The sequence below is a fragment of the Cucumis melo genome, chromosome 2, assembly GCF_025177605.1.
Source record: "Cucumis melo cultivar AY chromosome 2, USDA_Cmelo_AY_1.0, whole genome shotgun sequence".
In the NCBI taxonomy this organism is placed as follows: Eukaryota; Viridiplantae; Streptophyta; class Magnoliopsida; order Cucurbitales; family Cucurbitaceae; genus Cucumis; species Cucumis melo.
The window spans coordinates 16,169,683-16,196,877 of NC_066858.1; the positions used below are offsets into that span (position 1 = coordinate 16,169,683).

Genomic DNA, 27,195 nt, shown 5'->3' on the forward strand with positions numbered 1-27,195 from the left:
TCAAAATGAAAACATCAAGCAAAAACATAGAGGGAATGATATTATAAACAGTAACAATCAAGTGTATGATTAGGCCATCCCAATTCCATGTCAGGGTATCTCTGCAGTTCACCAAAAGGATTCAATCTTGGTGTAAAAACCATATCCAATATAAGGTCTAAAAGGAATATAATAATATCGCACCAAATTTGTTCCCAATCAACTGTAGGTCAAAGAATGTCTAAACAGCAAGGTTAAAAATTGTGCAATTTGAAGAGCATCTGCCCTCCTCCCCTCCCTCTATAGCCCCAACTTTGAAGTTAACCAAGCACAGACCTCATCCATCTCTTCAGGCACTGTATAGTGGCCAAGGCTACAAACGAAACATGAACCCATATTGACACTTAGTTCCTCAATTCAGAAAGGAAACACACACAAGGTTGAGAACTTTAAGGCCTCACGTAACATACCTGCTGTAGGATTTGAACGTAACATCTTTAAATCCACTTGAAAGTAATGCCTCTGAAGATTTCTCTCCAAATTTATAAAGAACCACATCATCAACTGCAATGAGTTTCACACCAAACCATTATCAGAATCCAACATCTTTGAAACCAAGTTGTGCAATGTGCATTTAGCTGAGCCTTAGAAGTTCATACAAAAGTAATAAGAAAACTATTTTCGTAAACTCTATTTTCTCCTTTTCTCGAATTCAATTCTGCAGTCGAAGATAAATTAATATTAATGCCCATCATCTTATGTTCATATAACCATAATTAAAGTGGAAGTATAAGCCATATAGACACACAACAAGCTGAAATTTGTATAGTAAGACTCAGCCCAACCATAGAACAGAGGATCTGTAAGAAAAATAACCATCTTCTGCAGAACAATTATAAACTTATAAATTATACCTTTTCCATGGCATAGCAAAATAGGCAAGGATCCTGCTCCAATATTACTGGCTTTCTTCTCTTCCATCTTGGTTTTCAAAGTCCTGGAATCACCATGATAACTCATTAAATGAAACTCATATTGATTGTAAAAGGATCAAAGGTTGTCCAGATGACAAAATTAAGAAAACAACTTTGAACATGGAAGCCAGCCACTAAGCCCAACAACTGCACTCAGATTGGCGGGATAAGGATTTCCATTCCCGTATTTTCCCACTGCGTGGCAGGTTGCAGAGTAAAGTGCAGTAGCCGCTCCCATACTGAAACCTCCTACACCAAGCTTAACTGTAGGAAAGAATAAAGATTACAGCAGAATTATACCAACAATCAATGGCAGAGGCAAAAGAAATAGGAGTTAAAGTAGTCTAATCACTTAAAATGCTATTGAAACTCTATCTTAGGATTGAAAGAAAGCGTTGGATCAATGATAGGTAGACATTAATTGCAAGAGACACATACTGTCCGCTGGCTCTGTTGATAACAAATATGCAACATGTGCGGCTGAAGCATCCAAACCCTCTAAATCATCTGGACCATTTTCTGAAAGATCTTCTACATCAAACCCTGGTTTAAAAAGAACATCTCACTGTTACTTTTGTTTCACACTGTTGTAATATATGTTGGTCCAAGCGAGTTTTGCTTCTTTCAATAAAGCTTTTGCTTCAAATATAAGAGCAAGGAGATAGTTCATAGGAGAGCATTTAGGATAACAGTCTTGATGCCCTTGCTATCGTAAAATACATAAATAACAAGAGATCCGGGTTGAGTGATCTGATATAAAGAAAAAGGGATTTCAGTAAGCTTACATGCAGTGGATGGAAAGCCACCAAATAAAGCTATTGGTCGAGTAGGTGCAGTCGGACATATCCATTTAATCTGCATCAGAAACTCCAAGTTTATAAACTAAATAAACGATTTCATCTTATAGCAATGAATTTTTCCATCTATTTTAAAAAAAAGTTGCAAAACGAAAGGGGACTGAGAAGAAATTATAGAAAAAATTTGGAAATAGATGCTTCTGAATACTTTGATAAGCTTAATATTCTTACATTTGGTAAAGGAAGCGTCTCCAATAGTTGCGACCAGCTGTAAAACAAAATCGAAACAATTCTAAACATGACATTCTACTGAATAAAATGGCAAGGTTTATAACAAAATAGTACATTTCACGTTTCCCATTATATTTTTCAAAGGTATTATCCTAAGGATACTCATAACTAGGAAGTCTATCAGATAAAAGTTACAACTAAAAATCTACCAGGAGAAGTATCCTTAGCAGTCTCATGAATCATACTGAAAAGTGGTTAAAAAGCTAAGATATATACAGCTATGATAAAAGTTTCACAAAGTTAGCTTTTGATAGACAGATAAAAGGTCAGATAATGAAGCCAATTCGACAATAATAATATAATACTTCCAACTGAGGAAACAACTCAATCACACCATTCCCCAATTTCTGCAAGTAACAGAATAATCTGCATGGATTTATGGCCAAAATAAGTTGTCTAGGAGTTTGTACATAAACAATTGCTGAGGAACGATGAAAGATGATCCCTCCCTCTGCCCGTGGACTCCAACCCAGAGAGCGTATTGTACAACATATAGGTGACTTGGAAAGAAAGAGGATATGGAACTTTAAAAGGTCTGTTCTTGTAACAACTGAACATTTGTCAAATCACACTAACAAAATCAGAGAAGACAACGGGAATTCAATTTCTTTAGAAGGGGTCTATGATTTTGTATAGGAGTAAACAATCTTTGAATTGGAAACACAAAATGAGAAAAAGGTTAGACGGGGTTTAGAGTTTAGGTGGGTTTAGGAAGACGAGGGACAACATGATCCATGTCAGAGTGTTGATATAACATTAAATTTACCATAATCATTGATTCAAGCTTTCAGGTTTATTAGTGTTTAACATGGTATCAAAACAAAAGGTCTTGAGTTCGAATTGAACCCTATAAAGTCATTTTCTCCCTAATTAATAGGGAATTTCACTTGTTGGGCCTTCGAAAAACTTTCACCCGCAAGTAAGAAAGAAATGCTAGAGCGTTGATATAATATTCAATTTTTCACAATCATTAGCTAAGCTTTTAGGTTTATTGACATTCGATATAGAAAGGTCAAATATTATAGTCTCGAAGAAAAATTGTCAGTGAAGACCAAGACAAGAAAAGATGAAACTTGAATGCATATAAATGAAATTATGTAATTAAATGACTAACTGAATGATCCACATGCAGATGAACCAGGGAGATGAATTTATGCTATAGGCAAAAAATTTAAAAGAAGAAGAAAAGAACAGAAACAGAAGAAAGAGAACCTTGAGCCATTATCACCAAGACCATGAAGCCAGACAACGGTAGCTTGGTGTTTTCCCTTCGGCCTAACTACGTAGGTTTTACCAAACTCAATTGCCTTTTTGGCAGCTCTACCACCTGAAAGTGACCACGACATGCTCAAGCAAAATACCTCAACTTCCACAAAATAATATATCTTAAAGTGAAGCCAACATAGAGGCTAGTTACTCCCATCATTTTTTTAAAGACAGAGTTTTCATCGAGAAAGATGAAAGAATAGAGAAGACCATAGAAAAGTAGTAAAAGCAAAACCAAAAGCAAAGAAAGAAACCACAAGAGAGGAAAGGTCTCCAATCTAAAAGAATGAAACTAAGCTGATAATTACAATAAAGAAGAAGAAGAATAAATAGCAAACACTCATAAAGATGCAATAAACCTTGATCTCTCCTACAGCTCTTCTAAAGAATAAAGACCTCTCGACACCTCTTAAAAATCTGCCATTCCACTCGACCTTCATGCCCCACAAAATAGCACAACAACAAGCCAGCCACAAAACTCTCCCCTTATCCCGTGGAGAGAAAAAGTCATCAGGAAGTCCTCTAGAAAAGAGCGAAAGTCTCCAAAAAGCTCTTCCTTCAGGGACGTCCCGTAAAATTGGAATGATATAGAGCTACCCCCACAAACAGGAAATACAGGATCGTTTGTTGAATAAAACAGTAATGTTTAAGGGCTCAAAGGATGGTAAAGGAGATAAATCCAAAATGAGATATACAATATAATAAAACATCTAAAAATCAAAAGAAAAAAAAGAAAGAAAAAAACTAATCAGCAGCAGGAGAATGCAGAGGGACAAGTACACTGACCGGCAGCAACAGAAGAGCCAGCAAAACTCATATTCGCAATACAAAAGCCAAGTAAACCTCCACCTTAAGAGATTGACTATGAATTGATCCTGCTGGGGATAAAGAAAATAAATCACAATAAGCCACCTACACACTGTTGAAATTATTTTGAGAAACTTGCTGAATTAAAAAACCATCCAAAGACGAAATCTCGTTAAACATCATCCAATAACAAAGGTCGTTAAAAACAATGTAAGGACCCCCGCTTCACTTGAGAAAGTATAACTCATTTTAATCCCTTTGACAAAAATTTCCAGGATTCAGTCCCCTTTCAAACCTCCATGGAAGAAAGAATGAACAATGAGAGACCATAAAAATACGTACATTTCAAACCAACCCCCACAAAATTACAACAAGTTTCTCCCGTGACTACAGCCCAAGAGCAACCACAATAAACCAGTGTCTTCAAAAACCCCACAAACATAACACTACCCAAGATTCAGAAACCAGTTCTCACCATCACCAAATCATCCCATCCCCCAAAAGAAATTCAACAAACCAAGTGAAAAAAAACATTCAGAAAAAGAAAAAAAAATGCTCCCATCATGTATTCCATTTCAAAAAAACGAAGGAAAACGAATCAAAACAGGAAAATATCAATGACCCATGAAGAAACAATGAATCTAGAGGGTCAAAAATAAAAAAGGGCATTGAGGATTTGAGAGAAAGAAAGTAAAACGAACCTAGGTGGGGGGGGGAGCCGGAGAGAGGGGTTTGAAGTGGGGTGTGTTTATGGGCTATATCTTGTTTTCGTTGTTGCTGTCGTCGCTGTATTGATTCTCTCTCTCTCTCTCTCTCTCTCTCTCTCTCTCTCTCTCTCTCTCTCTCTCTCTCTCTCTCTCTCTCTCTCTCTCTCTCAAAGTTTTGTTTCGAGGGTTGTGTGCGTTTTGTCCCCGCCCCGCCCGGTTCGCACCTGTTGTGTTTAATTTTCCATGGCTGCAGCGATGGGTACTCCCGAAGTTAGGAAAGGTTGAGACTTTTTAATCTTTGATGAACGATTCAACCTGGAGGAAGTTTAATTAGAATAATTGGTGTCAAGATATGCTTGAATTTGTTATAAAATGAGTCTTGCTTTTGGGTTTATCGGGACCCTCAAACAACCTACGTGCTAACCCTTCTTCTTTCAGTTGACCTTTCTACTTTCTTCTTCAAAGCCACATCACAATCTTCGCCATCTGGCGTAGGTATATCCTATCCATTCATGCCGCTTTATATCCAATTTTCTTAAGAAAATGAAAAACAAACAATTGTTTCAATGTATTATTTCTGACCTCTTCACATGTTGGTCTTACAACTGACAAACACAAACGTTTTAGTAATGTTCCAAATAAATTAGCCAACTTGAATGAGTTTTTAAGTTGCCTTGTTGAGTGGTATTCATTTTACTTTTAAATTTTAAAGCTATAGCTTTCTCAAATTTGTCCAAATTTAGATAATTGTTGATGTGTTGAAATTTTAATCATTTAATTAACTACTTATGGTTTATGCTGTGGTTGGAAAAGTTGTTATGTGTTTGATGAATTATAAAACATATGTACAACAAAAGATATTGATGTCATGAGATTTTAGGGAAATTAGTAACATTAGATACAAAAAGAAATCATTGAAATTTATATATGGGGTTAATACACACATATTATATACATGGATAATATCTATTTATGTACAAAATTTATCCAACACGACATTTAGTTACACTTTAATTTATCCAACAATCTCGAATTCAGTATTATATTATGTCACACATGTTTAGGAAACTTTTTAAATACATATGTATTATCTCGCACATATCTAATTGTAAGTAAATTGCAACATATTTTAAGGACTTGTGTCTCACAAACATCAACAACATATTTTATGGGGTTCCTTTGGTCCTGCTTTTTTTTTTCTTTTCTAATCTGTAGTCACCAAAGACAAGTGTGGTCGAAGAATCAAATAAAAATTATAAAGTATATTTTATGTGTTTATAATACAATTATTTGAGGTGACCTATGTAAAGTGGACTACGGGTTTATAAATTTTGCTATTTGAAAAGAAAAATCTGCTAAATAAATCTACTATTAAAAAAATTTTGCTGTTAAAAAATATGCAGTTTTCAAATTAATTACAACCCAAATTAATGCAAAAAAGCCAGCTTGGATGAGAGTTTGTGGTAAGAGTTAGTTTTAGTTATTGATCTAATATTAAAAAAAAATACCAAATTTAAAAATTTACAGACTTAAATTAATGCAGAATCTATACCTAAAGTGGAATTTGTGTCCATAAAAACATAAATTGGAACCTATCTTCCATAGAAAATTGGAAGCTGGACATGAAATTAATCACAAAGAAACCTAGATTTCAAATACATAAATTAATAATTAATATATAATAGTATATATGTTCTTCAGATCGACTCATAAGTCCAAAATTTACAATGATATCATTCCATGATATTTATTACAAATTCAACTGGTTTATGTACAAATTTTGCAACAAAATTCAATTCATAGGAGTGTTGGTCCATAATTGGAACACCAATTATTTACCCCGACACTAACTAGCAAAGAATCTAGTCTTTATCTAACAAATTTGGCACCAACTCATTATGCAATCATTTACCCTCTTACGCAGTTTAGCTTTCTATAAGATCATTTACCCTCTTACAGGATCGTTTAGTTTTCTACCTTTCGGCTAACTTTTCAAATGATTGTTTAACTTCCTACACGATCATTTAACAAAACACTCCTTCAAAACTTAATGAAAAAGAATGATAATGATTTTGAACAAATCATTTAAATTAAAACAAAATTATGTCTGGGGACATAATGCATGAGAATAAGATGTCTAGGAATTAATTATAATTATGTTTAGTTGTGAAGGAAATGTTATCACAATTGTTTACCCTACAACCTCCTATACGATTGTTTAGCTATCTATACGATCGTTCAACCTCTTACATGATTGTTTAGTTTTCTAAACGATTGTTTGCCCTCTTACGCGATCATTTAACTTTCTACCTTCAAACGATCGTTTAATTCTTGCACGATTGGCTAACTTTCTATACGATCGTTTAAATTCCTACACGATCATTTAAAAAAAATATCGGTAGTTTTGAGTGCAAGTAGCACAAGAAAGCTTGATTTTCATCCCAGACATATTTTTCTCATCTCAAAAGGCAAAAGTATGGCCAACCAACATATAGAAAATAGACAAATTGTTATAATCAACGAATAATAAATTTAGTAAGTCATCCCGTTTAACACAAAACCAACATTCATCGACAAAAAAGATATAAAATCCCACACAAATAAAGAGCAATAGAATAGCTCCATAACCACATGGATAGCCTACCAAGACTTCAGTGATGACCAAGCCTAAACTAGTGAAACCATAAATGAAAATTCTATAAATGTCCAACAACTGCTTCTTTTAGGACTTTTAACAAACACATGGTGCCCACAACAAATTATTTTAACTCAACAATACCACCACAACCGATCAACATAACTTCCAAATTTCATAATAAATAGAGGAAAATGGTGGAGAAAGGGAATGAGGAGGTGGGGAAAAGGGTAGGTAAAAATGGAGATCACCGAAGATGGGAATGAGAAAGACCTTGAAAAAGGTGGAAAGAGAAAATGAGTTTGAAATGGAGGTCACTGAAGAATGGGGAAAATGACAAGAACAAAGGATAAATTAATTAAAATGCGAAAATGGAAAATTGTCTCATCGTTGCCGACCTTCCAGACGTTCACTATTGTCGTTGCCTCATCGTTGACATTCCAGACGTGTTGAAGAAGAAGGATTCTCAGGCGGGAGAGCAAGAATCAAATATCAAATGGCTTTTTTATGTTGTCTTTTTGGTTAAGTAGAAAAGAAATTTTTCACTAAGGACAAAATTGACCTTTCACACTCAATTTGTCCTAAAACTCTTTTTTTCAAACTCAATCTTAAAAGTCATCAACCCCTCCAAAATTGGCCTATTTTTGACAATTTTATGATTTCATGATAATATGCATGAATTATAATATTTATAGGTTGTAATATATATTTTAATAATATAAGAAAATTGGGTCGGATTAGGTCAATCCAGATTTTTAAAAGTGTAACCCAAACCCAACCCGAAAAAAAAAGATAAAAAACATAAAAGATTCAAAACCCAACTCTTATAATTTGGGTTGACCCTTACAATTTGAGTTGGGTAGTCCAGGTTGTCGGGTAATTTGAACACTCCAGTTTACTATCTTTCCGAAATACAAAAGAAAATCAAATAAATACAAAGGTTGAAACATTTGTCAAATTTAACTCAATTTAGATGATTATGGGACTAAAATCGAACATAACTCCTTCAAATTGAAAAAATAACAAATTTAACTTACATGCATATTAGATTTATACATGAAACAACATCTATCTTAATTTGACTGTTTCAATCCAATTTAAAGTTATAAACAAATAAATTTAATTTAATTTACACGATTAAATTGAACTATGTCCGTATGTGACTCAACTTTCAATAACAATCCTGAGCATTAATTTTGTCCTTGAATGTGCAATTTTTTTTAGAACAATAGATCGAAAAAAGAAAACACTGGGTGGGGAGCTTCCCCATGGGGAGGCATGGTCAAGAAACCTAATAAGGAAAACAATGACTCCAACAAACATAAGTTTCACTATCAACAGCCAATGAATCCACCAACATAATTCAGGTCCAACTTGTAAATGTTCTTTCTTTTAATATTATGTTCAATATGATAACCAATATTTGTATTTCAATTTCATAAACAGATCATTAATACCCAATTTTTCTGACAACCTATCCTTTTATTTTCAAGATAAAATAAATAAATAACTTAAAATAAAATTTCAAGTGATATGTGTTGGGAGTGTTGGAAGGCACATTTCAGCTTGTTTGAGAGAGGATTAGTTACAAATCCAAAGTTGAAAGCTTTCGATTCAATTAATTATTTGTTCCGTTTTCTACTCTAATTCTATAGTATTAAGATAGCAATCGGGTCGGTCTACAAAGAACCGATCAATTTTTCTTTTAAAGTCACTTCTTGATAAGTAACTACGATGGTTTTTAATGACTAGGTTTTAATTGCAATAAATTGAAAATTGATTGGATTAAAATTTCTATGAGATAAATACCTAGTCCATAAGATGATAGGCTACTTTTGATTTCCTACTCAATTATAGATTAATCATGTATATCACTTGCAATTCTATACACACAATCTTAGCCAACCACATCACTAGATATAGAGACAAGAACAATTTATAGAGATAATGAAGAAATCTGTATAGACTTGGCTAGAAATACAGATTTATCAATGTATTTTCATTGTTAATGTCCAAAAAGGTTCTTTGAGCAAGGAAATATAAACTAGGTTAGAATAACATGGACTAGGAAAGTCAATAAGGCCCACAATAAGCAAAATACTAAAAGCCGAAATGACTAAACATAATTAAATTAATCATAAACTAAAAGAACTAATCCTAGATCTAATGGTTAGATTTTCATCAGAAAAGCTGGAGAGATGTCCTACGGATGAGTGTATTTTCATGAAGTGCTGAGTTTGAATATAGAGGTATGTATAACGTCACTGCTAAAAGTCACTGCAAGAAATCGGGAGGTTCTTAACACAAAAAATGGCGTCGGAAGAAAGCACTTTAGGACAGACAACTTTTCCCAACGTTGTTTTGCACACATCGGGAAACAGTGAATACATTATTTTAATATTACATTTTTCCGATGCCATGAACGGGACATCGAAAAACAAGACACCATTTCCAACGTCTGCATCTAAGGCACTGGAACAGTTCGAAATTAAAAAATATATATATCTTCTCCTGACGTCCCATGCATGGTGTTGGGAATGGACACCTTTGTTCCTAACGGTACTTGTCATGCATCGGGAATAGTTAAACCATTTCTAACGTCATGCATCAACCGTCGAAAAATATTCGAACATTAATTATGTCAGATCACTATTTTCGACACCTCATGCATGGCGTCGGGAATGGGACTAATAATTCCTGATGCCACTAGTGATTCACTGGACATATTGATGGCTATTCCCGATGATTGACTAATGGCATCGGGGTCAAAGGGAACTCTCAACGTTTTCGTGGTGCGTCGGAAGTTTCCTTATATATACTCGTTTCAATTCTATAATTCACATAACCGAAAAAAGAGGAAAGGGAATAGAAGAAATGAAGAGAGAAAGGAGACCCCCGCCGCTTCTTCCTTCCGTCGCCGTCGTGCCCCTCGCCGACGCGCCACTGCCACCACTCATCTTTATTCAGTAAGTTTCAAACCCTTTAATATTAGTTTTGCTTAGGTTAGATTAGGTTAATATGTTTAGAGTTTTGGTTTTTGAAATTAGTTTATGATTTCAATGATGAATTAGTTTTAGTATATTGTACGTTTAAGAATATATTTTGGTTTTTGAAGTTGAAATTTTGAATGTGGGTTGAAAATTTGAAAGTTTGAGGGGGAGGAGGTTTAATTGAATGTTTGAAGGGGATAAGTTGAGAATTAGAGAGGGAGGGTTGATGATGAAATTTTGAGAGGGGGGAGGTTGAATTGAATTTGAATTGAGGATTGAATTGAACTTTTAAAGGGGGTGAGAGGGGATTAATTGGTTATAAGAAGGGGGTGGAGGGTTTGAAACTAAAAATTTGACAGATTAGGGTTGAAAATTTAAGGGGGGGGGGGGGGGGTGATTGAAAATTTGAAGAGAGGGTTATTATTTTAAAATTCTGTAATTTGTGGTTGAGATTCATTTTGGCTATTCTGCAGTTATAGTAGTCTTTAGTTCAATTTTAGTTGTTTATTTATTAGTAATTTTGAAATCATTTATTGTTAATTTGAGACGACAATTATAGTAGTCTTTTTGTATCAATTTAGTTTTGAATTTGTTAGTATTTCTGAGGGCTTGAAGTTGTGGTAGGGTAGCTTGTAAAGTAGCGTTGTTGGAAGGGGTGGGTAGTATGCAAAGATTGAAGTTGTTTGTGGTTAAATTAGGTTGTGGTGGCTATCCTGCAATTATGGTAGCCTCTGTAGTTTAAAGTTAGCTTTAGTGAAAAGTTTGTGAGATTGTTTATTTAGGAGAGTAAGTTTAGGATGTGAGCTGAGGAATATACTTTTAATCAAACATGTTTATGTTTTAGGGGCTTTAACGATATGTAAGGGTTTGATGAAACTTAGGAATAAGTTTTCCATTGAGTCAAGGTTCTCAACGGTTGGAGTAACAAGTCCCACTACGAGAGACGGGGGGGGACTCCCGACGCACAGCAACGTTAGAACAAGTGAAAAAACATCGAAAAACGATATCCATACGTCGTTTACTGCGTCGGGACACACGTCGGAAGAAATGCATCGGGAGAAGGATTCCCAACACGTGACCAATAAGGCATCGGGAATAACTCTCCCAACGCACATTTTGCCGACGCATCTCACCTCGTCAGTAATAACTATCCCAACGTCCCTTATGCCGACGCATGTCATGGCGTCGGAAATTACATCTCCCGACGTTTCCTTATCTGACGTTGGACATGGGTCGGGAGAACTATCCCTGACGTGTCGTATACATCCTATTCCCAACGTTATGTTGTGTTGGGAATTCCTTTTTATATGTAATTTTTTTTAAGTATGTAATTTTAATTTTTTTTTCTAAAATATTTTGTCCAAACAAGTTCTCAATTTTTGTAATGACATTCGTTTTGGATTAAATTAAAGCAAATGTAATATAAATTAATAAATTACGAAATACAAACATAAATTCAAAAAGAAAATATTTAATATTCGTAATACGAAGAAGTTCAATAAACCTAATAGCGTTCATGATACAAAAAATATAGTATTCATAATACAAAAAAGCGCGAACAAAGTCATACGTCTCCTAACGAGGCTCATACGCGTCATTCTACATCGCGGGTCCTACAACGATATAAAAGTAGCTAAGTTTAGTATATCTATAGCATCGCTATATATTATAATTGCAAAAACTTAAGAATAATGGGAACATATATACGTACCGCAAAACTAAGGATCATATGGTGGTCCTTGTTGTGTCCGAGTCATGTCATGTATCAGCTTTCGCATTTGTTCCATTTCTGAAGTTAACGCTTGATAATTTCTATCTTGCAATTTAATCCGTTCCAAAGCTTGATCAAGTTTATCTTGTATTTGAATCTCTCTTTCTGTAGCCGACTGAGAACATGACGTCGTGGAACTACTCGCACTCGTCGTCTTGCGGGCCTTCGGCTTGGGTCCCCAACCAAGACCTTTTGAGTAGCCTGACCGTCTACCCAACACCTGATCGCATATCTCATCCTCAGAGAGTGGATGACTACCATAACTATAGGATAGTCATCCCAAATCAACAATAAAGTTATTCAACACAAACAGGCTACTATAACCGTAGGATAGCCAAAACAAATCTTAACACATTACATTTTCAATTCAAACCCCCCACCCCCTTCAAAATTTCTATTTAGCCTCCCCCACTTCAAATTTTCAATTAATCCCCTCCCCCCCCCCCCCCCCACACACACACATTTCAAAATTTAAATTCAACCCTAAACCCTTCATTCAAAATTTAAATTCACCCCCCTTTAAATTTTCAATTCAACCATAAACTCCCCTTTCAAAATTTAAACCCCCACCCTCTTCAAATTTCAGTTCGACAACATTAATTGAAACTTTTAACTCAACACACATTCAACACAAAAATACAACACACATTCAATACAAAAATACATTTAACAAAAAAAATTATTCCAAAACAAAATCATAAAATAATTTTTTTTTTAGAAAACCATAAACTATCAACCCTAAATCTAAAAATTAACAATTTTAAACTTACTTCAATTTATGGCGGCAGACGACGGTGAGGGCAACGGTGATATGGCACAGCGACGAAATGGTTTGTTTTCGTTTCTCCATTTCTTTCTTACTCTTTCGTTTCGGTTCTGTGATTCACAGAACTGAAATAAATTTATAAGGGATCTCCTGACGTATCACGAAGACGTCGAGAATGCTCCACCTTTCCCGACACACCATAATAGCATCGGGAATGATCCTTATTCCCGTTGTCATCTCTGATGCATAAAGCATAGCGTCGGGGATACATGCCACCGCCATAATTAATTTGTCCTAATTTACGATGGAGCTTCGCTAATGCACCATAATAACGAGTACGACTGTGTATTGTACTGGAAAGAGTTTTGTCGATTTACAACATTGTCCTACATGTGGTGAGGCTCGATACAAGGTTAATCATAACAGAGGAAAAAAATGTTTGCATAAGATATTGTGCCACTTTTCGTTGATACCGAGATTATAGTGTTTGTTTATCTCGCAAGAAGGGTCTGCTAACATGAGATGGCATAGGGATAAACGTGTTGAAACAGATGATGTGTTGAGACATCTAGCTGATGTTGAGGGATGGAAGCACTTTGATTGTGAATTTCCTAATTTTGCTTTTGATCCACGAAACGTAAATTTGGGGTTAACTTCAAATGAACTTAATCCATTTGATCATACGAGTACCTCGTACAGTATCTGGCCTGTTGTGTTAATTCCTTATAATTTGCCACCTTGAAAATGCATTAAAAAGATAAATTTTTTTCATGTCATTGTTCATACCTGGTCCTAGTTCTCCTGGTAGGAAAATCGATGTTTATCTCCAACCATTGATTGATGAACTAAAAGAGTTATGGAATTTTGGGGTGTGTAAGTATGATTCTCTTATCGATCAGTTCTTTCAGCTATATGCAGCCTTGTTGTAGACGATTAGTGACTTTCTGGTGTACAATGACCTATTAGGATGGAGTACGAAGAGGTATCAGGCATGTCCCATATACATAGGTGATAGATTGTTGTTTGAGATAAGAGGTAGAATATCTTTCATGGGACATCAACGCTATCTTCCAGAGAACCACATGTGTCATAAAAGTAGGCTACACGATGGAAAGAAAGAGCGTAGGACTCCTCCAATGATAATGAATAGGCATGAAATATTGAAACAATTAAATTAGTAGGACTTTCCAGTTATGAGTAAACTAATGGAAAAAATGAGACATAAGCAATGGAAGAATGGATCGAAAAATTACTCTAAATGCATCTAATCTAATTTATAAGTTAGCACGCTTAATAACAACCTTAATTACATTAATTAGGGTTAAGAGAAATACTTACCTTTGAAGCTTTTCTCGACTTTTCAATATCTCCTCACGATCATGAATCTGGGACTACCACTAGTGTTGGCCCGCTATTCTTCGGACTTAGAACTAGGTTGTGGAACCCACTAAGTGAAGAATATTGAGAGAGGGATGGAAAAAAAGTCAAATTTGTTGAGATTTAGGTAAGAAATTTTTTTTTTCTTTTCTTTAATTTTGAAATTCATAAAATCAAAATTTTTCCAAAAATTTTTCAAAAATTTGAAAAAAAAATCCTTTAAATAAACTAATTACATGCAAAATTGCATGTAATTAGTTTATTAAATCTCGACACCTAATAATCTACTAAACATTAGTGAAACTTAGTGGACTAGGTGTTTACATCTCATGTAGCCACTTATCTCACTAAGTGTTAATGGGATTATCCAACAAAATGTTGGATTTTTCTACTAACTAGTGCAAGGACAATATGGTCATTTGACAATTTAAGTCAAAGTCAAAAGTTAACATTTTGACTTTTTATCATTTTGTCCTTCTCGACTAATTTCGACCTCCCAAGCATGAATCAGCATTCATTTTTTTTTTTTCAAAATTTAAATCACATTTGAATATAAAGCCGGTCAAAGTGAAGTTTGACTTTTCAAAGTCAAAAGTCAACACTTTGACTTTTTACAACTTTGACCATTTCCATCAATTTCAAGCTTTCGAAATATGAATATGTATTCATATTTTAATATTTAAATTACATTTAAACATAAAGCTCTATAATTAATGACTATATCACATATATTCGTCAACTTCTCTCTCTACCTAATTCGAACAATTCAAATTATTCTAACATATTGTTCTAAGTTAATTCCATATGAGCTAGCAGGGGAACCTAATGGACGTATAGATCATAGGCTCTAATAATCCGAGATTAACTGGCTAAACCCTTTTAGACCGAGCTAATCAACATTCGTTAACTAACAGGTCATTCCATTAAAGTCTTGTAGTTGCACTCCCCTCACTATAGATATATTTGTGTCCATTTGATATAACAATGATAAGTAAGTTAATCCTTCACAGGTTGCTCATAACCTTGACTGTGTTAAAATACCGTTTTACCCCGAGACTACATCTTGTTCCTTAAGATCCACTAATCCACTATTAAATAATTGGTTTAAGATCCAACCTATAAAACGACTTCCTTTTGGGCCAATGAGAGGGTTGGATCCCTTGTTCAAGACTTGGATTCAGTCTTTAAGGGGAACAACCTATCTACTAATCCTAAAATGGGTAAGAATGAATTATGTCTTGTACCTTATGTCCCTAGCCATCCACCCAGTCTTATCTCTGAAATAGGAGACTTATTGGGCCAGCGTCATTGGGTTACCCTCAACTATGCAGATTTAAAGATAATGTCTTTTGAACAGAAGTTCAAAGTTAGCTCAAGATTTAAATTAAGTTACCTAGATCATCATAATTGAAATAGTCAGTTCATATAGTCAATGGTGTTATAATTTAAAAGTTGTTATTCCATGGTTCCAGTCTTATGCAAACATTTTACATAGGATGTCCTAACTCCCATGTCTCTACATAAATGATTCAGGATCACATCGTTTGTACTAACTGTAGAGCGAGTCACATCAATAGCGTCCTTGGAATAAGGCATCCAACTTTATTCATATACTATAGATCGTTTGGGCTATAAACTCGAACTTGATCCACATTTATGTCTCTATATAAAGTTCAAGTCTACACTAGATAGCCTCGAGATGTTAGTTAATTGGATTCAAGATTATAGTATTCTATTTTTACTAATAAGTCCTCAATAACTACTTTATTGAATATAATATAGTATTAACTACAAACTACAAGTTTTAGAATATAAATTCCAACATAAACATCCTTCAATAAAAAATAAGAAAAGAAATAGAGCTCTTAATTGGATAAAGATTTTTTTTTAATTTCTTATTGGTCGAGACTACTGTTACGTCACAAACTTGACATAATGCATATTAAGAAGAATGTTTGCAACAATTTGGTTGGTACCTTGTTAAATATGAAAGGAAAAACGAAGGAAAAATGAAAGATACCACGAATGCTCGGTTGGACCTACAAGATCTTAAGATAAGAAAGGGTTTATACCTTATAAAAGTTTATAATAGATTGGTAAAACCCCACGCAAGCTACACATTGACTATCAGCGAGCGAGTTGAGTTTTGCAAGTTCTTGAAATCAGTTAAGTTTTTCGATGGATTTGTTTCTAATATTTCACGATGTGTGAATGAAAGAGTGGAAAATATCAATTCCCAAAACACAGGATTGTCATGTTTTATTACATCGACTACTACCTATTGTGTTCGAGCAATCTTATCGAAAAACGTGTATACCGCTATTACCGAAATATGTAGTTTTTCGTGACTTGTGCGTCAGAACGATAAGAGTAAGTGATTTGGACATATTGCAAGCAGATATCATAATCATACCGTAAGTTGGAAAGAATATTTCCACCTACTTTATTTAGCGTTATGGTACACCTTGCCATTCACTTACTATATGAAATTAAGATTGTTGGTCCGGTTTCTTACAGTTGGATGTATCCCATTGAAAGAGTTCTACGCACTTTGAAACAGTATGTTTGAAACAAAGCACGTTTCGAGGGCTTTATTACAGAGACACATGTGATGAATGAATTGAGCACCTTTAGTTCGTGTTACCTAAGTGGTATTGAGACTCGATTCACTAGAGATGAGCGAAATGATGATACAATTCCAGATGACAAGGTGATTGGTGAGTGAAATTTCAAGCAAAAAGTACAACCATTAGGTGTATCAAGTCTTCAAACTCTATCACAAGAAGAGAAATGTCTTTTCCGTTGGTACATCCTCAACAAACAAAATATCGGATTATCACAAGTAAGCATTTCTCATCCTTCGTATTTCTTAGGTATAGTTGTTCAATATTTGTTACACATTGTTGTTACATAAACTAAACTCATAATGATCCCCATCAGAAAACATTTGAGATTAATACGTTGGCAGGCTCAAAACGCTACTGATTTTCCTGAATGGTTCCGAAATGAGTTATATAGCGTACACGCATTTGATAGTTCACATGTACACACTAACGTATTTGGACGTGAATGTATATAATTATTGTCACATGGATTTCAGGTAATAGAATTATGTGAGACTGAAAATCTATCTCACAATTTCTTCTCACTTGCAATGGGACCATCACTTAATGTTCGGTATTATAATGATGCATTGTAGGTGGGGTGAGATTTCACACGTCAGAACGTGATTTCCAATGCACTACACAAAATAATGGAGTGATGGTAATTAATGAAAGCAATACCAGTGGAAGTGGCGACAACAGTTTCTACAGTATTCTAGACGAAGTGTTGCATGTTCAGTATCTGATGAGAAGAAGTGTTTGGCTATTTAAGTGTCTGTGGTACGACCCCGACGTCAACAAAAGTTAAAGGACACATGTGGAATTATGGTACAAAGCTATCAACACGTTCCATTTTTTGTTCGTTGAAAAACTAGTAATTCTTGTGATGCAAGCACATTAAGTATTTTAACTAAACGACCCAAAAAATGGTAATAATTGGAAGGTTGTCCAAGTGGTCCAGAATAAGCGTATATGAGACGTGCCAGAAGTGGATGGTGTTGAGAATGAGCAACTAAATGTACTCGAAATCATAATCGGCCATCGAGTGGATGAACACATTGAGGATAACACTCTGTGCAAGACTGGCATTGATCCTACAATCGTTGAAAGACCGATTGTGCGTCATGTCGCTGACGACTTCATAGATGGGGATGAACAATTGTTACATCAAATCGGAACAAGCAATGACGAATGATAGTGACGAACCACGTACTACATTTTTAATTAGTTTATATTCGAATTTGCTTAATGAGTGTTTATTTTCTATGTCCACAGGTACTATGACATCATTCTCGAGCGATTTTGACAAGACAAATGCGATGTTCCTCTTGTTCGACAATGATCAAAATAATACTACGGGAGGGTTGTCCTCGATGGGCGACAATTTGGGTAAGTCTCTTAGCACGTTAACTCACAATTATTTTAACTTATTTCTCACATTAACTTGTTGTTTTAATTTATTTAGCAAAAACTACTCAACCATCTCCGACTCCTAGGAGACGTACACAGACTCGACTCTTGGAGTAGGAGTGGTACGTTCACCCCAATGACAGGATTTCCATGTCCATAGCCCCTAGCGCGAAGAAGTCAATTTCATCACATGTTGTTTGGTTCAGCTAGGCCATTAGCATGTGTGTAAGGAAGGCATTTCCTGTCCGCTGCCTTAGGTAGGTGGACATAGGAAGAGAATACATTGAGGTCGTCAAGGATGACCTACAGGTATGTGCAATACACAATTCTGTAATGTGTAACACTTTTTGATGCTTGATTTCAACAATCAATCAATGAATAGGTTTGTTGAACATCAAATGCTCACTAGTTTCGAGGAGTTCAGGAGCAACTGTCACAGACACTTCAAAAAGTACAGCGACCCTGAAGAGGAACGTGTCAACCCACTGCACATATTGATGGGACGTATGGAAGATTGACACTTCCTCTACGATTATTACATGAGTCGTGCATTCTAGGTGAGCAACGATATATTTTGTAATGGTTATTTCATTCAACTTTTTATATGTATAAGAAATAAACAATATAATTGTGTTCATGCAAGAGCAATCATAGACGAACAAGGCTGCTAGACAAAAGCAGCCTTACAATCATAACACCGGATCAAAGTCATTTCTATAACGACAGCATGAGCTCATTAAGCAACGAGGTGAACCGGTCGACCGTGTGCAGTTATTCAAGCAAACACACATTAGAGTCGGCACGTTTGTACCGCAGGCCGTAGAGGATATGCATGTAAGTTATTCAAGCAATACTTTTGTCCTTATTATGTCCTTTTTATTTGTGTTTTACTAACTTAATTTTGAAATTTGTTGCAGAATCAAATGCTGGAACTCCAGTCCAAACCTATCCTAGAGAGTTCTCAGCCACTCTCTAGGGACGAGATATGTGAGACTATTTTTGGTAGACGATCGGGTTATTTAGAAGGTCTTGGTTGGGGACCCAAGCCCAAGTCTCACAAGATGACTAATATTGGTAGTTCCCTGACCTTGTGTTTGCAATCCACAGTGGAGCTCCAATTATGGGCTAAGCTTGATGAAGCTAAATGAGCGATTGAAGAATAGAGAAAGACATCAGAGATGTTGGCTTCACAAGTTGAGCACTACAAGGACCATAATCCCTTGCGATACATATATATGTTTCCATTCTTAAGTTTTTGGAATTACATTATTCAGTGATGATATGCATATGTACTAAACTTAGACACTTTAGTACCATTGTAGGTCCCATCGGTGTAGAATGGCGTACGCAGCTCGTTAGAAGATGTACACGGTTTTGGATTTCTATGTAGTTTTTTTCTTTTAACATTTACTATTTTTTAAGTCGTTGTATTATGTACCTTTTGGAATCGTAAACATATGAAATTGTATTTGAATTTGATATTTTATATCATTGTTTACTAATTTATTGTCTTTTTTTTTGTAATTTAATATTGCATAAATCGTACTAAAATAAAAAATGAATACTACAATTGAATAAAAAAATTCAGGAAAAAGAATAATATATATATATATATATATAGATATAGATATAGAAACAATTTTTCGATGCACTAAAGATGTCGGAAATAGGGACTCTCTCTCGACACACTCAAAAAAGCGTCGAGAACATTGTTTTCGACGTCGCGTTGGGTATGGTGTGTTTTCGATGCACAGATAACATTGGAAATGAAAATGTCTGGGATGGTGTGTTTCTGACAAACGGATAACGTCGGAAATGCAGACGTCGGGAGACATTCACTCCCGATGTTATATTAGTAATGCATCAGGAATAGGTCTTCTGATGCAGTTCTTCCGACTCTCTTCCCAATGTCTCATTCGACATCGGGAAATGAGTTTTCGACATATTTTAAACCTTTTCCGATGTTTTCATGCATCGGGAGTAGTCTGACTTCTTGTAGTGATGCTAGATATGTTATTGACATTCAATGATAGTCATGCTAGGCTTGTTATTGACATTCGATGGAAGTCATGCTAGACATGTTCTTGACATGCAAAATATGTCAAATTATATAACTAACTGTCATAAGATATAAAATAATGATATTAATTATTTGTCAATACTACTGGATATTTGACATTTACTTTTCAATCATGACAATACATATTGTGATAGTTTTTCAATCTGTCATAGATAATCATACCTTTACAGACAATACAATGACTGAAAAAATTGTCAATAATTTACATCTGACAGCTTTTAAAGGTCGTGGTAGGTCATTTTTCTTATAGTGAAGCTCTCTGTTCAACATAGCTAGCTTTGCTTTCGGGAGTATGAACGATTATATTTGTGGCTATTTTTCCTATTGGTTTAGGATCATTTATTTGGTTTTGGTTTGTTATGTTTTTCGTTATTTTCTCAACCTCCCTATGCAACCCGTGGCTTGTTTTCCTATTTAGCTTTCGACTTTGGGTCTTCTCTTCTAAGTGAGAAATAGAAAACTTGCTGAACCAATCCAAAAAACTTTGAGTATCAATAAATCAATTATACTTATCTTTTAGTTATAAATTGAAAAATGCTTATGTTGCTATTTTAAAATGATTTTGGAAACAAACGCTCATGAAATAGAGAAAACAAAAGGTTAAAAAGAAAAGAAAAAGCTATATGAAAGAGAGAAGAATAACCAACAGAAAATGGAAATTTGTGGGATGATGTCCGTTTCACGTTTTTAATAAGAAGTTTTGAAAAGATTAAGAGTAGTTATTTAGGGCCTGTTTGGTAACGTTCTTGTTTCCTGTTTCTTGTTTCTGTTTCCATTTTTTAAGAAACAGAAGTGTTTGATAACGTTTCTTGTTTCTCGTTCTCAAAAAAAGTAGAAACGTTTCTCATTTTATAAAGAATTATTGGGAACAAAAAAAAGTAGTTTCTTCTGTTCCGTTTCTCAATTGCTTTTATTGGTTTCCTTTTTCTCAATTTATTTCTATTTGTTTCCTTTTCCTTTTTCTCAATTATTTTTTTCCTTTCATTTTTCTCAATTATTTTTATTGGCTTTTTTCTTTTTCTCAATTATTTTTATTGGTTTCCTTTTCATTTTTCTCAATTATTTTTATTTCTTTTATTTTCCTTTTTCTCAATTATTTTTATTGGTTCATTTTTCTTTTTTCAATTATTTTTATTGGTTTCCTTTTCCTTTTATCTCCATCGTCTTCTCCAAATAATCATCCTCTTCCTCTTTTACTCATCGTTTTTCTTTGCACACTGTCTTCCTCTTCACCTCTCACCGTCTTTCTCGACAACCCGAACTCTTCCTCTTCGTCGGATCCATAGTTTTTGCCTGATTGTTCCTCTTCGTCGGATCCATAGTTTTCATCTTTCTCTTTGTGCAAATCTAGATTTTCGTTATGGGTTTTTCTCTAAAGCATCATAGGTTAAGAGTTAAAGGTTAAATTTTGTTTTGTTTCTTTCAATTCTGAATATTGAAGACATAATAACTTACTTTAAAATTAATATTAAATTCTAGATGTCACGAAATAACGATGAGATTGTAGAAATTGATGGATTAAAAAGAGAAATTGCCTGAGTAAGAGATGATATTGCCAATCAAATTTGGTAACATTTGAAGGATAAATATAATTTTATGTTTATGTTATTATTTTTATTCGTGCATTGATACTTCTTCGTATTAAATGAATAAACTTTTGATAATTTTATTTGTTATGTTTGATGGATAGACCTATATTTTTGTTTAATGTTTAATTGAAGTAGATGTGAAAAATAAAAAATAAATCTAGAAGAAAATCAATAAACAAGAAACAGTTATCGAACACTTTTTTTGTTTATGTTTCTATTTTTTTTTCAAGAAACAAAAAATAGAAACAGTTATCAAACGCATTACTGTTTCTTGTTCTAAAAAAAGAAGAAACAGGAAACAGAGAACAAGAAACAAGAAACAAGAAACAGAGAATAGAAACGTTACCAAACGTGCCCTTATATTTCAAAAGTGATATTAGACAACTTTTGTTACTAAAAGGATCACTACATATGGAAGAGATTAAGAAAAAAAAAGGTGGAAAAGAAAAGGCTAAAATGAAAGTGACTCACATTATGGAGGAATATTCAAAAGTAAAATGAAGTGATTAAACTTTAAGAGAGAAAATAATCTAGGGAGAGTGAGTGTAAAATAAAATTAGTACTATGGATGGTTATTCATTTGTCATTTTTTACGGTCTTAAAATTTTGCTGCTGATAATATACCTTATATCAGATGCAGATGGAGAAGAGTCTCATTGTTGGTGGGATGATTTCTCTAATTGACTTTGTATTTTAGTTGAAGCAGATCTGGCCTGAATATCTCTTCGTAAATCTATTACTTAAAGAGATTTGTATTTCACAAAACGATTATATGCGACTCAATCTTGATCTTGGTTGAGTTATGAACTTTTGTCTTTGAAGGTTTGTCCTTTGATTTGCATAAATAGTGGCAGATCGACAAACAGAGTAACCAATAAACTACCTACAAGTGTTAAAAAATAAATATTTTCTTTAAATATATTATATAAAAACGATAAAGTTGAGATCCCCTAGACCTATACTAAATCCACCGGTGTGCATAAGGGACGGTGATCAATGTTGCAACTCAATATGCTTTATATTTTGGGAACTTAATCAAATAGAGAGTTGAGAACATAATTTCACAAAAAAGATTGTATATAAGTAAAGTAGATGATTTCTCTAACTCTAGAAATGAACAATGGGATTTCACCATCTTGCTAACCTAAGAGGGATGTAGTTTATGGTTGGACAATAAATAAACAAATTATTCGTTAAAGAATCAATGACACTTAAAGAATAAAGATATTACAAGGAGTAAAGACATACAATTAATTCAACTATGGTTACCAAAATCTAATAAATAAATGACTTATGTATAGTGATTATATATTACCTTGTTTGTTTGTTGTATCCAAATCCAAATCCACCCATTACATTTGTTGTTTGTGTTTTTTTACTGTTTTGTTGTGGTTTGTTGGGTTAAGAAAACATAGGTTTTGTTAATTTGAAGTTGACTATAACAAACCAATTAGGATAGGGTCCCATCAAGATGATAATAATAATAATAATAAATAAAGAAGAAAAGAAAAAGTTGCTCCAATTAAGAGAAAGCAGGCGGAGCAAATCCTTTTATAAAAGTTGAGCTTTTGGCCTTATCTTCACTTTATTACCCTTTTTTATTTTCAAAAACTTTAAATCATATTTTGATCTTATTTTATTTTATTGTTGTTTTTAAAACCATTTATTTTATTACCTAAATAAATTAAAAAAAAAGCACATTTTCATCTTGGTCTTTTTAATAAAATGATGAAGTGACTTCTATACGTGAATATGTGGATCATTAGGCTACCAGATAAGATAATTAATTCTTAAAAATTCTAGAGTCTTAATTTTAATTAAAGATCATGTCATAAATTGATGTTATATCAAATAACTCAAATATCATTTTGCTTTTAAGATTTTGATTGTCACCATTTTGGAGCATTCACATCGTGCTTCACTTTCTTAACTCATGCTAGATGCAATTTCATCTACAATTTGAAAAAAAATAATAAAAACAATGGTGGAGAGTAAGGGAGAAGATGTGAGAGATTTGAGTTTTGGAAAAATAATAATAAAATTTAATTTTTTGGTTTATTTGATAAATGTGTTGATTATATTTTTGTGTTTGACATCAAAGATTTATAAAATAAATTAGCAAAATGTCTTGGTTATTTATCAATCTACTAATATGATGAATTTTAAACCTAATCGTTCAAATACAGGAGTCACGACATCGTTGTGTTAAGGAGTTAACATAATCCTAACGGCAAGGACAAAAGTAAACTTTTTTTTTAAGACACATACGTTTTTAGCGGTTTAGAGACCACAATAAAGAAGATACATAGTCTGGAGATCATAATATAATTTAAACCTTTCAAAATATAAATGGTGTCTCATCCACTTTTTTCTACATCTGTAAAATATTCTAACTTATTTTTTATGCATGTGATGAAAATTTGATGCATATTTTCATGTATGTGATGAGAACATGACTAATATAATAAAAACGAGTGCAATCTTTAAGATACCTTCAAATATTGCTCAAGTACATTTTTAATTTTTAGAATTTGAAACAAGCTCAATGATATTTGGATGCTACTTATTTGATTAATACATTGTTAAATTAAACATAGTTTAATGATAATTGTTATGTAGTAGCCAAACTAAGTTTAACTCAGCAGTAATTGACGTAGTTCGATTTTTCATCTCTAACATGTATAATGTTTATGCAATCAATACCGATGATAGAATGTTTATTCTTTCAATCTCACATTTTAATTATATGTATAATTGTGATGTATTATCTCTCTTAAGATTAAAGGTAAGGAAGGTAATAAATACGTATGAAAACTAGTTAAATTATGGCCAATTGGAAAATATTATTTTCTTAATTTAGATACATTAATATAATATAATCAAAATGTTAGATGAGTGAAGAATGATGTTAAAAGATAGTTAGTACAATAAAAATATAAGAAAAAAAGAGACATAAACATTTGACCAAATAACAAAAAATAGTAATTTAATGTCGAGCAATGCAACAATTAGGTTAAAGAGATTAACACAAATCGACAGAAACAATAATAATGTTTCTTTTTCTTTTTCTTTTTGTTTTCCCAAAAATGTATTGGTTAGTTTATAAGTATGAAATTTGTAAGGCAGTTTATGTACATTATTGAAAAGCTATTAAGAAGTTAGGAGGGAAAATTTATATTTCATTTATCAAATCTTTTAATTAAAAAAAATTGTCGGAAAAAAAATAATAAATTGTAGAATAAAAAGAAGATGACGTGTGCAATTTCAGGACTTTGGTTAGGCCGTTAGGGCAAAGTCAAAGGGAGAGCGACCGCCGCCCACCGTCCGCCTTACCTCACCGGGCGGAGAGTATAGAGAAGGCGTAAGAACACGGCGTCGATGAAGACGAAGGAACATTTCTATCGTCCATCCGTTCTCTAAACGGAACAATCTTCGGTTTCTCGTCACTATTCATCATCTCTTCATCAATCGACAACAAATCAACGACGAGCATTTCAGTATCCGGCGGCTCCTCCACCGCGACGCGGCCTTCAAGCATATCCACCACCATCGCCATCGTCGGCCTCAGCTTCGCCTGTTCTTGTATACACCATAAACCCACACAAACCAGTTTCCGTACCTCTCTCTCGTCTATCGTCCCGGTTTCCAACAGCTGTTGATCCACAGCTTCCATTAATTTCCCTTCCTTCATCTTCGCACTCACGATTCGGGGAAAATACTGCCATTTCTTCTTAGATCTCCCTTCTCCATTTTCAACTACGCTTACGTTTCTCTGACCTCCGACTAATTCCAGAAGAACCATTCCGTAGCTGTATACATCTGATTTCTCTGAAATTCCGTTCTCCAATAGCCATTCCGGAGCTAAATATCCCCTCGTTCCTCTCATCGATATCATTATTCGGCTCTCGTCTTTCCCCATCAGCTTCGATAGGCCAAAATCCGAAACGATTGCTCTGTAATTTTCATCTAAAAGGATGTTTTCTGGTTTCACATCGAGGTGTAAGATTCTGGATCGGCAATCATGGTGAAGGTAAGCTAGGGCTTTAGCAACATCAATGGCGACACTGTATCTAAGATCCCAAGCTAAGCAACCGCCAGGGCGATTTCGATTCTTGTGTGTAGGTTTTTTAGGAAAAATCCAGCAATCTAAAGATCCGTTCGGTACGAATTCGTAAACAAGAAATCGAGGTCCAGATGAATTAGTACAGTAACCAATTAGACGAACGAGATTTACATGCTGAACACTAGCAATGGCGGATACCTCCGCTCGAAACTCCTTGTCTCCTTGACTTTCACCTTCGATCCGCTTGACAGCCACGGCAGTACCGTCTTTGAGGATTCCTTTGAAGACAGAACCGGAGGATCCTTTACCTATCAACGCTCGGAAGTAGTCAGTGGCTTCCTCGAGCTCTTTGTAGCGGAACTTGGTGGGAACTCCGGCGACTTTTCTTAAGAAACTATACTCGATCCGAAGCTCTCGACCTTCGGAAAGTATCTGGGATTCGAGCTGTTTTCTTCTGCGGTTGAAGCGTAGTCGGATGACCATGTAGACCAAGATAGCGGCGATGAGGGAGACATCGATGCCGCAAATGAGGAAAAAAGCTTTGGAAAATTTGAGGAAAATTCGAGCGAGAATGAGGAGAAGGATGAGGAGGAGGATTAAGGAAAGAGAAATGATGTGGGCTATCTTATCCTCCATGGAAATTGGTTCCTCAGAGAGAACAGAGTAACATTATTTCTCCTCCGATGTGAAATTAGTTTCTGGGGAGAACAATGGAGAAGAAGAAGAAGAAGAAGAAGAAGAATAGTCTAATTTTATTTTATTTCAATTTGTTTTTAGTGGGGCGAGGCAGCGATGGCAAATAAATTTGCGGAGTCCAACTCGTTGACTGACTTATATTTATTATTATTTTAATTATAACTGTTTTTTAAAATGTAATTAACTGTTTAATTGTTGTAATAAAAATATTAAAGTATCCATATTTAGGTAGATTGGATAAATTATATATATCCATACAATAAATCTTATATAATTAGTTCATTGTTTTTACTCTTTTAAGTCTTAAACTAAGTTTGAGTAAAATATGTATTATTAGTATTCATCTTAATATATATATATATATATATAAAAGAAAGAATAAAAAATAATTAGG

At 34.2% G+C, this 27,195-nt stretch overlaps 2 protein-coding genes across 2 annotated transcripts; both read right to left on the bottom strand.

Annotated features, from left to right (window-relative positions):
- Positions 1-14: 14 nt before the first annotated feature.
- LOC103502735 (uncharacterized) lies at positions 15-5,205 on the bottom strand. Its single transcript, XM_008466790.3, has 10 exons — positions 4,816-5,205; positions 4,094-4,182; positions 3,254-3,368; positions 1,982-2,018; positions 1,739-1,808; positions 1,392-1,496; positions 1,067-1,217; positions 894-976; positions 450-543; positions 15-352 (listed from the first exon to the last, which is right to left on the bottom strand). Exons 2-10 carry the CDS (start codon positions 4,122-4,124, stop codon positions 280-282), a joined length of 759 nt encoding a protein of 252 aa, XP_008465012.1. The 5' UTR covers positions 4,125-4,182; positions 4,816-5,205; the 3' UTR covers positions 15-279.
- A 19,995-nt stretch (positions 5,206-25,200) lies between these two features.
- On the bottom strand, positions 25,201-26,975 carry LOC103502734 (probable receptor-like protein kinase At5g20050). Its single transcript, XM_008466788.3, has one exon. The coding sequence runs from the start codon at positions 26,739-26,741 to the stop codon at positions 25,377-25,379; it is 1,365 nt and encodes a 454-aa protein (XP_008465010.1). The 5' UTR covers positions 26,742-26,975; the 3' UTR covers positions 25,201-25,376.
- Between the last annotated feature and the right edge of the window lie 220 nt (positions 26,976-27,195).